General features: G+C 44.2%; 1 protein-coding gene across 4 annotated transcripts in view; it reads right to left on the bottom strand.

Moving 5' to 3' along the window:
* The window catches only part of TTYH3 (tweety family member 3), a 191,562-nt gene that overhangs the window by 74,728 nt on the left and 104,712 nt on the right, over positions 1 to 12,122 (bottom strand). For all 4 annotated transcript variants that reach the window (XM_068244469.1, XM_068244472.1, XM_068244471.1 and 1 more), the window contains exons 3-4: positions 5,395 to 5,506; positions 2,165 to 2,385 (exon numbers count right to left, since the gene is read on the bottom strand). In XM_068244469.1, coding sequence (XP_068100570.1) covers positions 2,165 to 2,385; positions 5,395 to 5,506 — 333 coding nt within the window. The remainder of the gene's footprint in view (positions 1 to 2,164; positions 2,386 to 5,394; positions 5,507 to 12,122) is intronic.

Genomic DNA, 12,122 nt, shown 5'->3' with positions numbered 1-12,122 from the left:
AAAACCTTGGGAGCAGCTAAGCAAAAAAAATGTGCAACTTACATTTGGCATGATAAGTAGTAGCAGATTTGCATATGATTTGCATCTGAATTGAATGCGAAGTGTGCAGAAAATCTATTTAGGTGCTACGCACTGAGCTGGTGGTCATTTCAGATGCAGCCTTAGTGGTATGCGCTGACGTTCTCCTCGCTGTTCTACCAAATGTAAGTTACACATTTTTTTTTGCTTAGCTGCTCCCAAGGTTTTAAATTTAGGTTAGGTCACTTGCTCGGAGGTCTGCCTCACCGTGGCGCAAGTGTCTAGTATAATATATAGATCTAGAGAGAGGAGGCTTGAGCCAGCACTGCAGTTCACCGCAATGGGGAACAAGCGCTGTTAGCGCGAAACGGACGTCCGCAGGGGGACACAGACCTGGCGCCCACTTAACCTGCTCTGACATCTGGCTGCTACCTAACTGTAAGTGTCCTTTTTTACAATAAAGTACCCTAACTGTAGTGCTGGCTCAAGCCTCCTCTCTCTATATCTACGCATTTACTGTTTATCCCTGCCGGAGCACGCAGCTAAGAGGGACCTACATCCTTACAGCGTATTATACAGTATAGCCCAGCCTGGCCTCCTGTTGTAATCCTAGTCGAGTGCTGGAACTTTACTTGCTCCACGTTTACTCTAGTATAATATACTTTGCATGCAAACCATATTGGAAGCTAAAGTTCCTCCTAGTTTAATAAATGTTAGCACTTGTCTTGGATGCAGGGCATGCATTTTTCAGTCTGGCAGAGGCGGTGTATGCCTGTGCAATTAACCATTCAATTGCAGCATGTGTATAGGGATGTGCAGCCTTTCCCCCCACCTTTCCTTAACTTATATGCAATTAACTTGAAAAAGTAACAAAAAGTATGTGGGAAAACTACAATCAAAACTATTTTAATTATTTTCTTGCTTGATGGTGGTTTAAAGGGCATTTTATTGACAAGTTTGAAAATATCACTTAGGAGAGAAATCAGTAGAAATAGTTAATTGCATATGAGTCTTATATACTGTAAATATTTGCATTTATTCAAATATACTTTTGACATCCCATTCTGGAACATCATAAATCTCCAAACCCTTAAAGAGACCCTGAAGCGAAAAAAAAAAAAAAGATATGACATTGAATTGGTTGTGTAGTACAGCTAAGAAATAAAGCATTAGAAGCAGAAACATAAGTCAAATATTTGTTTCCAGTACAGGAAGAGTTAAGAAACTTCAGTTATCTATGCAAATAGCCATTGAGCTCTCCAACTTTCAAAGTGGCAGAGAGCTCTGTTTTTTTCTTTTGCAGAGAACAGGTCAGGACAGGTCAAAAGTTTACTTCCGGTTCTGTAAAAACATTTAGAATGCTGAGTAGTGTGTAAATTGCAACTATTACAGAATGATGCAATGTTATTTAAAAAAAAGCTGTAAAACTGAAAATAAAAATATGAGAATATTTTTTGCTACCAATGTTCTAGTAATTATCTGTACTACACAACCAATTCATTATATCATAATTTTTGTTTCCGCTTCAGTGTCTCTGATTCCATCATGAAATTCTTGTAACTATTTTCCATGTATAACAATCGACATTTGCAGAGAGTCCGGCACTTGCACACCCTTATTGTTTTGGGCATTCTGAGTGCGATTCTTTTGGGGGGTTGTTGCTTTCCTTGGTGACTATTTGTCCTACTGCATTTTATTGCCAATCGAATTTACTTTTTACCGTGCCATGCTGGCTGAACACTAAATAAATCATTTTTTTATGAACTGGTAATAGTGCTTAATTCAAGCATCCTCACAAAACCTAAAGAGTCATGATGGGGCCTATTTTTTTGAGAAACAGGTTAGTTTCCACAATTTTGCTTCACTACTGTGGTTGTACACGTGCCCGGCACAGAAAGCCTAAAGCACCTACAGTAAGTAGACTTCCATTGCCCAAAGTGATCATTCACAACTTATTGGATGATCATCTACCGTGTGAACAGGTGTGCCCCAACATCAGCGACCCATGTCCATCTTACCAAGACAATGCTGTTCAGAAGGGAGAGCCTGTACAATTGCCATTAGTTAACGGTGTCATAAAGCCAACATGAACAATTATTTTGTCCTACAAAACACACACGCACAATGTATGGACAGCGGGACTCACCTGTACCAGTCGTACAGATCCGCTTGTCTTGCCAGGTCCTCCATGGAGATGTCACTGTTCTTCCAGAAAGGGATTTCAGAGGTTTGTTGGACCAGTGTGTACAGAAGACCCTGAAGTTTCTGGACGATATGAAGGTAATCTGTCTGTTCTGTAAACATGGCTTCCAGTTGTAGCAGATCTGGTTCCACAGTTTGGTTGAGATTTATGGTGGTTTCTGAGACCTGGAAGGAGACATGAAAAGAAAACCTGCTAAACATTCCTTTATGATGGTTAGGCCCCATTATTTCTAGACAAGAAAAAAAAGGGATCTGGGAATGAATTGGGAGTTTATTAGGAATGAATGAGCTGAGATAAAGAGAAGAGAGACAACAACCTGCTTAACCACTTAACGACCAGCTAACACCCATAGGCGTCAGCAGGTCTTCAGTGGGTTACCATGGAAACGGCCGCGATCGAGCGGCCTTTCCAGGTCAGTTCACGGAGGGTGTCTCCGTGAACAGCCGGAGAGCCGCCGATCGCGGCTCGCCGGCAAAATGTAAACACGTGGGGAAGAACTCCCCGCTGTTTGCATCATACGGCGCGCCGTACGGCAGATCGGCGATCCCCCGCCTCTGATTGGCCGGGGATCGCCGGCATAGGATAGGCTGAAGCCTATCCTACAATGCGCCGAAAACGCTGCGGAGGGGGGCTTTGAAGAGCCCCCCGCAAAGCGCAGCAAGCCGGCGGCGATCAGACCCCCCCCCAGGAGGACATCCCCCATAATGGGGAAAAAAGGGGGCAAGTCTGATCGCCCTGGCTTTATCCTGATCTGTGCTACGGGCTGGAGAGTCCACGCAGCACAGATCAGGCAAACCACCCCTGGTCCTTAAGTGGTTAAGGGAAACATTGCACTTAAAGGACAACTGAACTGGGAAGAAAATGAAGGCTGACATTTATTTCCTTATAAACAATACCAGTTACCTGACAGCCCTGCTGATCTATTTGGCTGCAGTACTGTCTGAATAACACCAGAAACAATCATGAAGCTAATCTTTTCAGATCTGACAATGTCAGAAACACCTGATCTGCTGCATGCTTGTTCAGGGCTTAGGGCTAAAAGGATTAGAGGCAGAGGATCAGCGAGACAGCCAGGCAACTGGTATTGCCTAAAAGGAAATAAATATGGCAGCCTCCATATCCCTCTCGCTTCAGGTGTCTTTTAAATCCCCCCCACCTAACCTTAACCACTCCCTACCCATCCACAAAAAATAAAAATAAAAAAATAAAGCCACCCCGGTAATTATGGGTGCAAGTTTCCCATAAAAATTGAAATTTGAATGGCTGGCTATGGGACACCCAAACATTCACCAACTGCGGGTGCACAAATTTCCTGGAACGGGAAGCACACGGTCCAGGGATCGGAGAGTGCTGCTACTACACCGATGCATACAGGTGTGGATGAGTATGTCTAAAAATAAATTAACCACAAGTAATGAGTGGGTGATTTCAGTTAGTGTATTTATAAGCACTTTTAGCAACTTCTCCCCGATATGTGAACCACCATCTGGAAGCATGCTAGATTTTGTTAACAAGAAAATCAAATCTTGGTAGAAGAGTAAACTAGAGTGGTCTTTCTAGTTACTTTCACTACAAAAATTATAGCAGCACTCACTGTATATAATACACAATTTAACCACTAATAGTGTACAAAGACAAGTCCAATTGACCAATTTTCCAGACCATTTCGCTCAGCGGAACGGAACCGGAAGGTTTTTCAGCATATAGGAACCAGTGAAAACGGACGTTTTACAACACACTGGCTGCAAAACGGACCATATTCACCGGATCCAGATGGCCTGATCCGTATGTCCGGTTCCGGGAAAACAACGCTAATGTGAACCGGGCCTAAGGTATTCTCATAGAGATTGTGGTATGTGGCCAAGCTATGGCAGGACTTTGGGGGGTGCATGTATATGTACTATATGCACCGCCACTCACCGCTCGGTTAAAAAAAACAAAAAACAAAAAAAAAACACTCCGCTCTGATCTATTACAACGCTGGCCCCGTCCAGCCAGTGTTGCATGTGACGTAGTCGCTCCGTAACTACGTCACAACATTGGCTGAACGGAAGTCTGCCATAGCTTGGCCACATACCGCGATCTCTATGAGAATACCTAAGGGTCTTGTCACTCTGTCTTTAAACTGTATATCAATTATTGACAATTAATTTTAAAGGTGCAAAGCACCATTTTTTCCATAAACACTTTTACGCTATGGAAGCTTCTCCTCCTCCTTCTTTCAGACGTCAGTGAGCAGTTGGAGGTTTGCCGGTGGAGGTAGTGGGGTGGCTATATACCCCTGAAGTGATATGGGGGGGGGGGGGGGGAAGCCACCAGCGATATTGAAGTGTGATGAACTGTTTATGAGCGCTACTAAACTTGTTAACAATCGTTTTTAGTTACTTTGTTGGGAGTCCTAATAGCCATATGATCCTGACTTCTGATCTCAGCGTAGCAGTTATTCTACCAGTCTGCTATACGTTGTACCCATGAACCAAACTCGCTTTGGCTAGGAAGTGGTAAATAGAAACCAAAATGTATGTGCTAATTTAGTGTATTCTTCACACCTCCAGAAACATGAAACCCCCATTTACTACACAAAAGCATTTTGTTAAAATAATTATCAATTCATTACCGGGAGTTTGTATGTTCTCCCTATGCTTGCATGGGTTTCCTAAATGCTTTAAAACTTTCTCCAACAACCCAAAGATAGACATCTATACCAACTTGTTAAGAGGATTCTTCCTACAAAATGGCCTAGACTGTGGTGGGAGGCTGACAAAGGGACAGTAAGTGACATGAATAGTAGAAAATGTGCCAGCACTGTACAAATGTACAACAGTGTAAAAGGAGAGGAGAATTTGGAGAATGTCATTGTGTTGGAAGCCAGCTATACACGGTTCCGCACAAACAACACACATGCCTTTTTAAGAGTCATCGAAAATGGCAGAGAATTCCACAGGCTGAAGGAGCCAAAAATCTGGTATATTTATACATACAGGAATAGAACGACATATGCTGATCATCCAGGCCAGTGAAATATTAGGAGTCGGCCCTATATTGGCCCACCCAGGAGTATATATGCACACAGACATGTATATTTTTGTTACAAGCAGCCAGGCATTGCATATTACACATAATGCTGAGCTGACATCACAGGCCAAGGGATTAGTCTATTTATTGCTACTTACCCGCTCCTGGATCCCTGCCACGGTGTGGTTGACATGTCTCAGCGAATATGTCACTCTGTGGATGCCATCGCTGGTCTCCCCGTTGCCATAGAAACCCACAGCAATGCCAGCACTGCGAGAAAGAGAGAGAAATGAAGCAGAAAGGACTTAGCATTATATAAAATAAATAAATAAAAAGACAGAGGCGCTTATAATCCTTACATCTGACTGAAACACTTCTAATCCCATTCATCAAATGACTGAATCAATGCTTAAGGGCCCGTTTCCACTAGCGCGAGTCCGCATGCAGATTCGCATAGGCTATATAAGTGGATGGGACTGTTTCCACTTGTGTTTTTCTGTGCAGGATTTTTCTGCACGGTAGACCCCGCAGAATTCGCCTGCGTGTGGAATGCAGGCGAATCGCAGGCAATGTATTTAATAGGGAAATTGCTTGCGTTTTCCCTATGCGTTTTTTGCCGCGAATTCGCATAGGTACCAATGTAAATCCACACAGGCAGTGACATGGTTAAATTCGCATATACCCTTACCTATGTGAAATCGCGGCAAAAAACGCATGCGGAATCGCATCCACATGCGATTTCATCAGCGGTGGAATCCAGGCGATTCCGCACCGCAATAGTGGAAACGAGCCCTAAGAGTCTGCTGCCTGAACAAGCATCGCAGTCTGGCGACAAGATCTCCCTGCACTCTCCTATAAGGTAGGTATAGTCCAGTGTCCTCAATAGAAACTGACAATGGAGCAGCTTTGAGTATTTAAAGTGACAGACCTTGTTTACACTTGAGGTACTAGCAGACTTCAGGAGAACCACACATAGCTGCTTTCCATGGACATGCTGTTGGCTGTAATTATGAAGCGATTAAGGCCTCGTTCACATTGGAGGTGTTCAGAAACTTATTTAAGTGCATGAAAAAAATGCATGTGTTGATGTGCGTTTCAAAACACACTTCAGTGCATTGTGGTGTGCTGTTTAAGCGGACCCATGCTTTTTACATGCGCTTAAACACATTTTTGTTCAGCAGGTTTTGCTTATTTGATGCAGCAGTTGTCAAAGATTAGGTTTATCAAATGGACAGTAACAAAGCATCAAGATGTGAACTTGCTACATTACAATCAATGGAATTGTAAGGCAATGTGCTGTGAAAAGAATACAGCAAAGTCCCCAGTGTGAGCGAGGCCTAAATCAGCCATTTAGCCACTCTATAGACGGCTCCCTCCAACACTTATGCACAGTTGGTGCAACTCAAAAGGCTCAGCCAGCAGTTTATCTGCCCTTAAGCATGGACCCCCAACCGCTAATATGTACTGTCCTAAGGTTTACTACAACCTTCCACCCTCAAAATGGTAATTGTAAATAAGGTCTTAGATTTACTTAAAAAAAGTGGACCCGAACTCTTCACAGTACATATTAGCACAGTACACCATGAAAAGTCTTTAGTTGCTGAAGAAATTCAGCTCTCTGTTCTGTGTTTGTCCAGGAAGATTAATGTGTCTCATTAGTTCTCATCAGCAACTGTGAATAGACTGCAGCTCTCCATATAGTAAGCAATGAGGAATAACCCTTTCAGTGCCTTCTGAAAAGGTGAAACCAAGTTAAAGTGGATCCAAGGTGAACTTTTACTCATTGCAAAATTGTGTGCCTTTCCTATTGTTTGTAGGGCATTCCTCAAGCCAAATACTTTTTTTTGTTTTAATACTCTAATTCAACATAAACTAAACAAGCCACGCCCACAAGTTTTCAGAGAGCCAAGGCACTTTCAGACAGTAGCAAGGGCTCATGGGAGCTCAGTATGGGCAGGAGGAGGGGGAGGTGTTACTAGCCAGAGATTTCAGAGGCAGAGGGGAGGAGGGGGGGATTAGGTTTTTTTCACAGGCTGAGTGCTCAAAATGCAGATAAGCCTTCCTCTGTGTAATGTTTACAAACATGGCTGCTGTCATTGTATCACAGGAAGACATAATCATATTCTATTAAATCTGTTTGCAGCTAGATTTACTGTGTAAACTATCTAAACTTTAGATAAGATATAGAAAAGTTACTTGTTATAGTTAGTTTTTCATCTCGGATCCGCTTTAAGTTTCAGGGTTTTTTTTAGGATTTCATAAATTGCAATGAACATTTTTTTTTTCATAAAAGGTAATAAATGCTGTGGCTAATCTTTTAGAGCAGTTCGGAGTTTAAATTACACGTTAAGTGTACTTAAATTTCTCTTCTCATGGGTATGGGCCTTAAAGAGGAGCTGTTATGTATAAGGTCTCAGAGAAAATAAACACATATATCAGTAGCTAAAGATTGGCTGTACTTACATTACATAAGCATTTCACCGTCCATGTTTGGATTTCACAGAATTTGTATATAGTATATGCAGAGATAGATGCTCCTGACAGCTCATGGCAGGCTCCATGTTTTTCTGTCAATCATGTCCTGCCTGCTTCCTGATCACAGATAAGCTTGTACTAAATAACACAGTGTGCAGTGAATATTAATGAGCCATGTGGCTAGGAACAATAGCTGACTCCTGCAGTGTAGTCTGCCCGAGATTTATCAGTGCTACGCGATTACAAGCTTCTGTAAGGTCTCATTAGCAGCCGAGGGGAGAGCCCCAGAATGCTTTGCAGTAATATGCGGCTTGCGTCTTCTTAAGAATAACAGACTTGCTGATAAGCACACATCAAAGGTAACTGAGATTTTTATCTTCACTAATTGCTTTTGGGCTTCCTTCTAAACTGTTTAACACAGGAGAATAGAGGTTTAAATTAGCTTCTGCAGCCTGACAGTTACTCTTTAAGTCAACTATTCAGGGCTGAGCGCTGTACAGATGCGTTGCAAGGCTATAGCCTCACAACATGTTCTGTTGCTATGGAGGGAAAGAAGGGGCAAACATGGCATAGCACACATAGCTTCTGGCAGGCAGTGTACGAACATGCAAGCAGCTTTTATTTTAAAAAGACATCCAAAGGGGGAGGGGGGGGGGATTGTTTGAGGAGAGAGTGATTATTTCTACCCATGTAGTGTAGGATGGGAGGATGGGATACTAGAGCCACTAACATGATCAGCATGGCACTGCATAGCAATAAGCAGTGAGAAGAGATGAAGATTCTCTGTGAAATGATGCTGCAAGGATTGGTGCTCTAAAAAAAGAGTGAAATAAATATTTTATAGAGATGTTTGAGCTGTATATATAGTCCTCCATGGCTCACTGAGGCAGCATTGTGGCCAAAAAGCTAAGAAATACCAGCTCAGCAGCAACATATCCCACTGCATGATGTTCTAGTGTGCGTTATGCTGGTTTCCAGCGCTGCGCTCTGAGCCCATTCTGGGGACGGCCCTTATAGATGTCTGGAGGCTATAAAACAAGTGCTCTTGATACACAGCAGCTGCACAGCCCTGGCTAATATCCTGGTGCTCTCAATCCATTATTACTGCTATAAATTAGGCAGTCTAGAAGGGAAGAGAGAGCATAAAGCAGCAGTTGACCCAGATCCAGACTCACCAGAATATGTGCAGCATGCTATAGCAGAGCCAAGGGATAAAGAGCTTCCCATAGACACACAATGGCCATGATAGAGTTACAAGTGGCTCACTTTATATTCTATTAATGGCCAGGTTTTAAGCATGCAGCTGCAGTGTCTAGATAGGAGGGAGATTAATGCACTGTCCTTACAGCTGCCTAGTGATGGTGGGAATGACCAATGGATGCAGAGACATGGGAACACAGAAACAGTCACATACATGGGAGGGATGGACCAGCGTGGCCTACTATTCCCAGCAGTCCTAATGTCATCCGCTCAAACATCCTATTCTGGCCAGATATACAGATGTGCAAACACAGACACACGTCACAAAATAGGCTTAGAATCTGTAACGAGGGAAATTTCATTGAACTTTGCAGTAAGTGAACATTTGTACTGTTAGGAGTGGTTCACACAGACATTTGCCGGTAGCACTCATACCATCATTTACCAATGTTTACGCAAATGCCGTGTTTCAATCCCGATTTTTCGGCATCTGAGGCGATCCTGGATGCAACAGGTTGCTTCCAGGATCATTTAGGGCTCTTTCACATTAGACAACGCGTGCAGGAGCCGTTCTCCTGCACGGGTTGTCTGCCTGCGGCGTGTCGTCGGGTATCTGCGGAGCGGCGGTAGCTGGTAATTAAACCTGACGGAAAACGCCGGCTCGTGGGTGCGTTGGATGAGAAACTGCGCCCAGGTGCGTCGGAACCGCAACGCATCGAAACGCAGCGTCGGGTGTGAAAGGTAAAATGAAAGTCTATGGACTTTCATCTTACCTTGGTTAACGCAAACGGCTGCCGTTTGCGTTAACGCACAAAATCTGCCCTAATGTGAAAGAGCTTTAACTGCCGCTCTCCTGTGTCCATCTGCAGGGGGTGGAAAACTATGATCGTCAGGAAGCGCCTCCAAAAGCTGCCAAAAGCGTTCCTGCTCGCTAGCAGAAAAACAGTTGAGCGAGCAGCCGCCACAAGCCTGTGTGAACCGTACCTTAAAGTGTACCTGAGGTGACAAGAGACATGATGAGATAAACATGTGCATGTACCGTGCAAAACCTAATTACCAGGCTGTTTTACGTGTTCTATTTTGCTGCCTGAAAGAGTTACTTTCTAAGCATGGAAATGACAGCTTCTGTCTTGTCCTACCTTGTCCGGAATATAGTAATCATCACTTATAAGCAAATTACAGCCATTAAAGTTTTCCTGGCAGAATACAACTTCTGAGGGCAGGGGAGAGATAGAAAAAGGTCAATAGTCCATGTATTTTAACTCTGGGACACTTGGGGTCCATTCCCACTAGCATGTTGTGCTTTTGTATGCAGATTGTGGTTTTCCCGCGAATGTTAATGCAGAAATCTATATGTGGCTATCAATAATAATAATCAATCACTGCATGGGAAATGGATGTCCATATAAATGAATCAATGACTTTAAATGCATTGGTTTCAGTTTCAGTGCAAATAACCACATTGTGAATTCGCACTTAGTGGGACTTAATAGGCTGCCATTGAGCAAAGACAAAACATTCAATCTACTTTGTAAATGTTTAAATATAAAATGAGACCATAGGATATCTACAAAAAAAGTCAATTTTTGGAGTAGGAGGACAAATACAATTGTTTCTCTCATCAGTTCATTTTCACCTCGGGGGTTTTGAACACTTTAATAGGGCCACCCCCAAATGGCCCCACTATGATCCCTCCTCCTCTCTCCATAGCAACAGATGTACAATGCTTGCCCCACCCCCCCCAACTGTCACCAAACGGATAGAACCCCAATCCCTCAGAGCGACATGAATTGAGTGAGCGTACACATTGCTATTCAGCTGTGACAGCAAACAAATGGCATGATTTAAAGGGATACTGTAGGGGGGTCGGGGGAAAATGAGTTGAACTTACCCAGGGCTTCTAATGGTCCCCCGCAGGCATCCTGTGCCCGCGCAGACGCTCACTGATGCTCCGGCCCCGCCTCCGGTTCACTTCTGTAATTTCTGACTTTAAAGTCAGAAAACCACTGCGCCTGCGTTGCCGTGTCCTCGCTTCCCCTGATGTCACCAGGAGCGTACTGCGCAGGCACAGACCATACTGGGCTTTTGCTATACACTACTGGTGACATCAGCGGGAACGAGGACACGGCAACGCAGGCGCAGGGGTTTTCTGACTTTAAAGTCGGAAATTCCAGAAGTGAGCCAGAGGCGGGGCCGGAGCATCGGTGAGTGGCTGCGCGGGCACAGGATGTCTGCGGGGGACCATTACAAGCCACGGGTAAGTTCAACTCATTTTCCCCCGACCCCCCTACAGTATTCCTTTAACTATCAGTTAGCCATTAAAAGGTATTACTTCTACAAAACATTGTTTTTTCTACCTACATAGCAAACATCAAGCAAACCACCAATGTGAATGCATGGTGTCCAAATTCCAAAAAATTTATTATGTTCCTATTCTAAGTTGAGTGTTATGACAAACCCCCTGCAGCAAGCCCACCAGTGTGCATTCATCAAACTCTACCTATGGAAAGACTGCTCACACATTTGCTGTATTTGCAAGAGAACAACAATTCCCAAGACCACACGGCAACATTCCTCAAGTGCCACACACTACCCAGACATTCCTCAGCTGTGGCACTTTCCCGTTAGACCCACAAGCATGTGCTAACCATTCTGTACACTAAAAACCCCACAAAACAGCCTGCTCTTTATTTACAGTAATGTACAATGAGAGGCTTATGGCCCATACTCATGGGCTACAATTGTCGCCGCAACCACGTGGCACGCACGTGTTGCGGCAACAGGTCGCCCGTGAGTATGAGGCGCGCACGTCGAACCGTCGCTGCTGTCGCCAGGCGATTGGCGGCGGCCAATCGCATGGCGACAGTTGCCGCCGCAACTGTTGCTAGTCCGCGTGTATGCGGACTAGCGACAACAACCAATGGACAATCCACGGCGCTTCCGGTGAGGGGGAGGAACGTCGGCGACAGCTTCCGTCGCTGCACTAATCCCTCTTCCGCGTGTGTACGCGGAGGGACTTGGCGACGAGCTGTCACCAGCCTGTTGCGCACACGCTCCCGTGTGCAAGCGACAGGCCACAAAAGTAGCCCGTGAGTATGGGCCATAAGAAGTAGGGGTTAATGCTACTTCCGTGTTGGTTTTGATCAAATTTTAAGTAGACAAGACACAGAACATTTAGAATAGATCATGCTTTTCTCCTAGCGGACTCAAA

This window comes from Hyperolius riggenbachi, chromosome 7, assembly GCF_040937935.1.
Source record: "Hyperolius riggenbachi isolate aHypRig1 chromosome 7, aHypRig1.pri, whole genome shotgun sequence".
NCBI classification, from domain to species: domain Eukaryota; kingdom Metazoa; phylum Chordata; class Amphibia; order Anura; family Hyperoliidae; genus Hyperolius; species Hyperolius riggenbachi.
The sequence above is the reverse complement of the archived record's forward strand: the minus strand, read 5'-3'. Positions and strand labels throughout refer to the sequence as shown.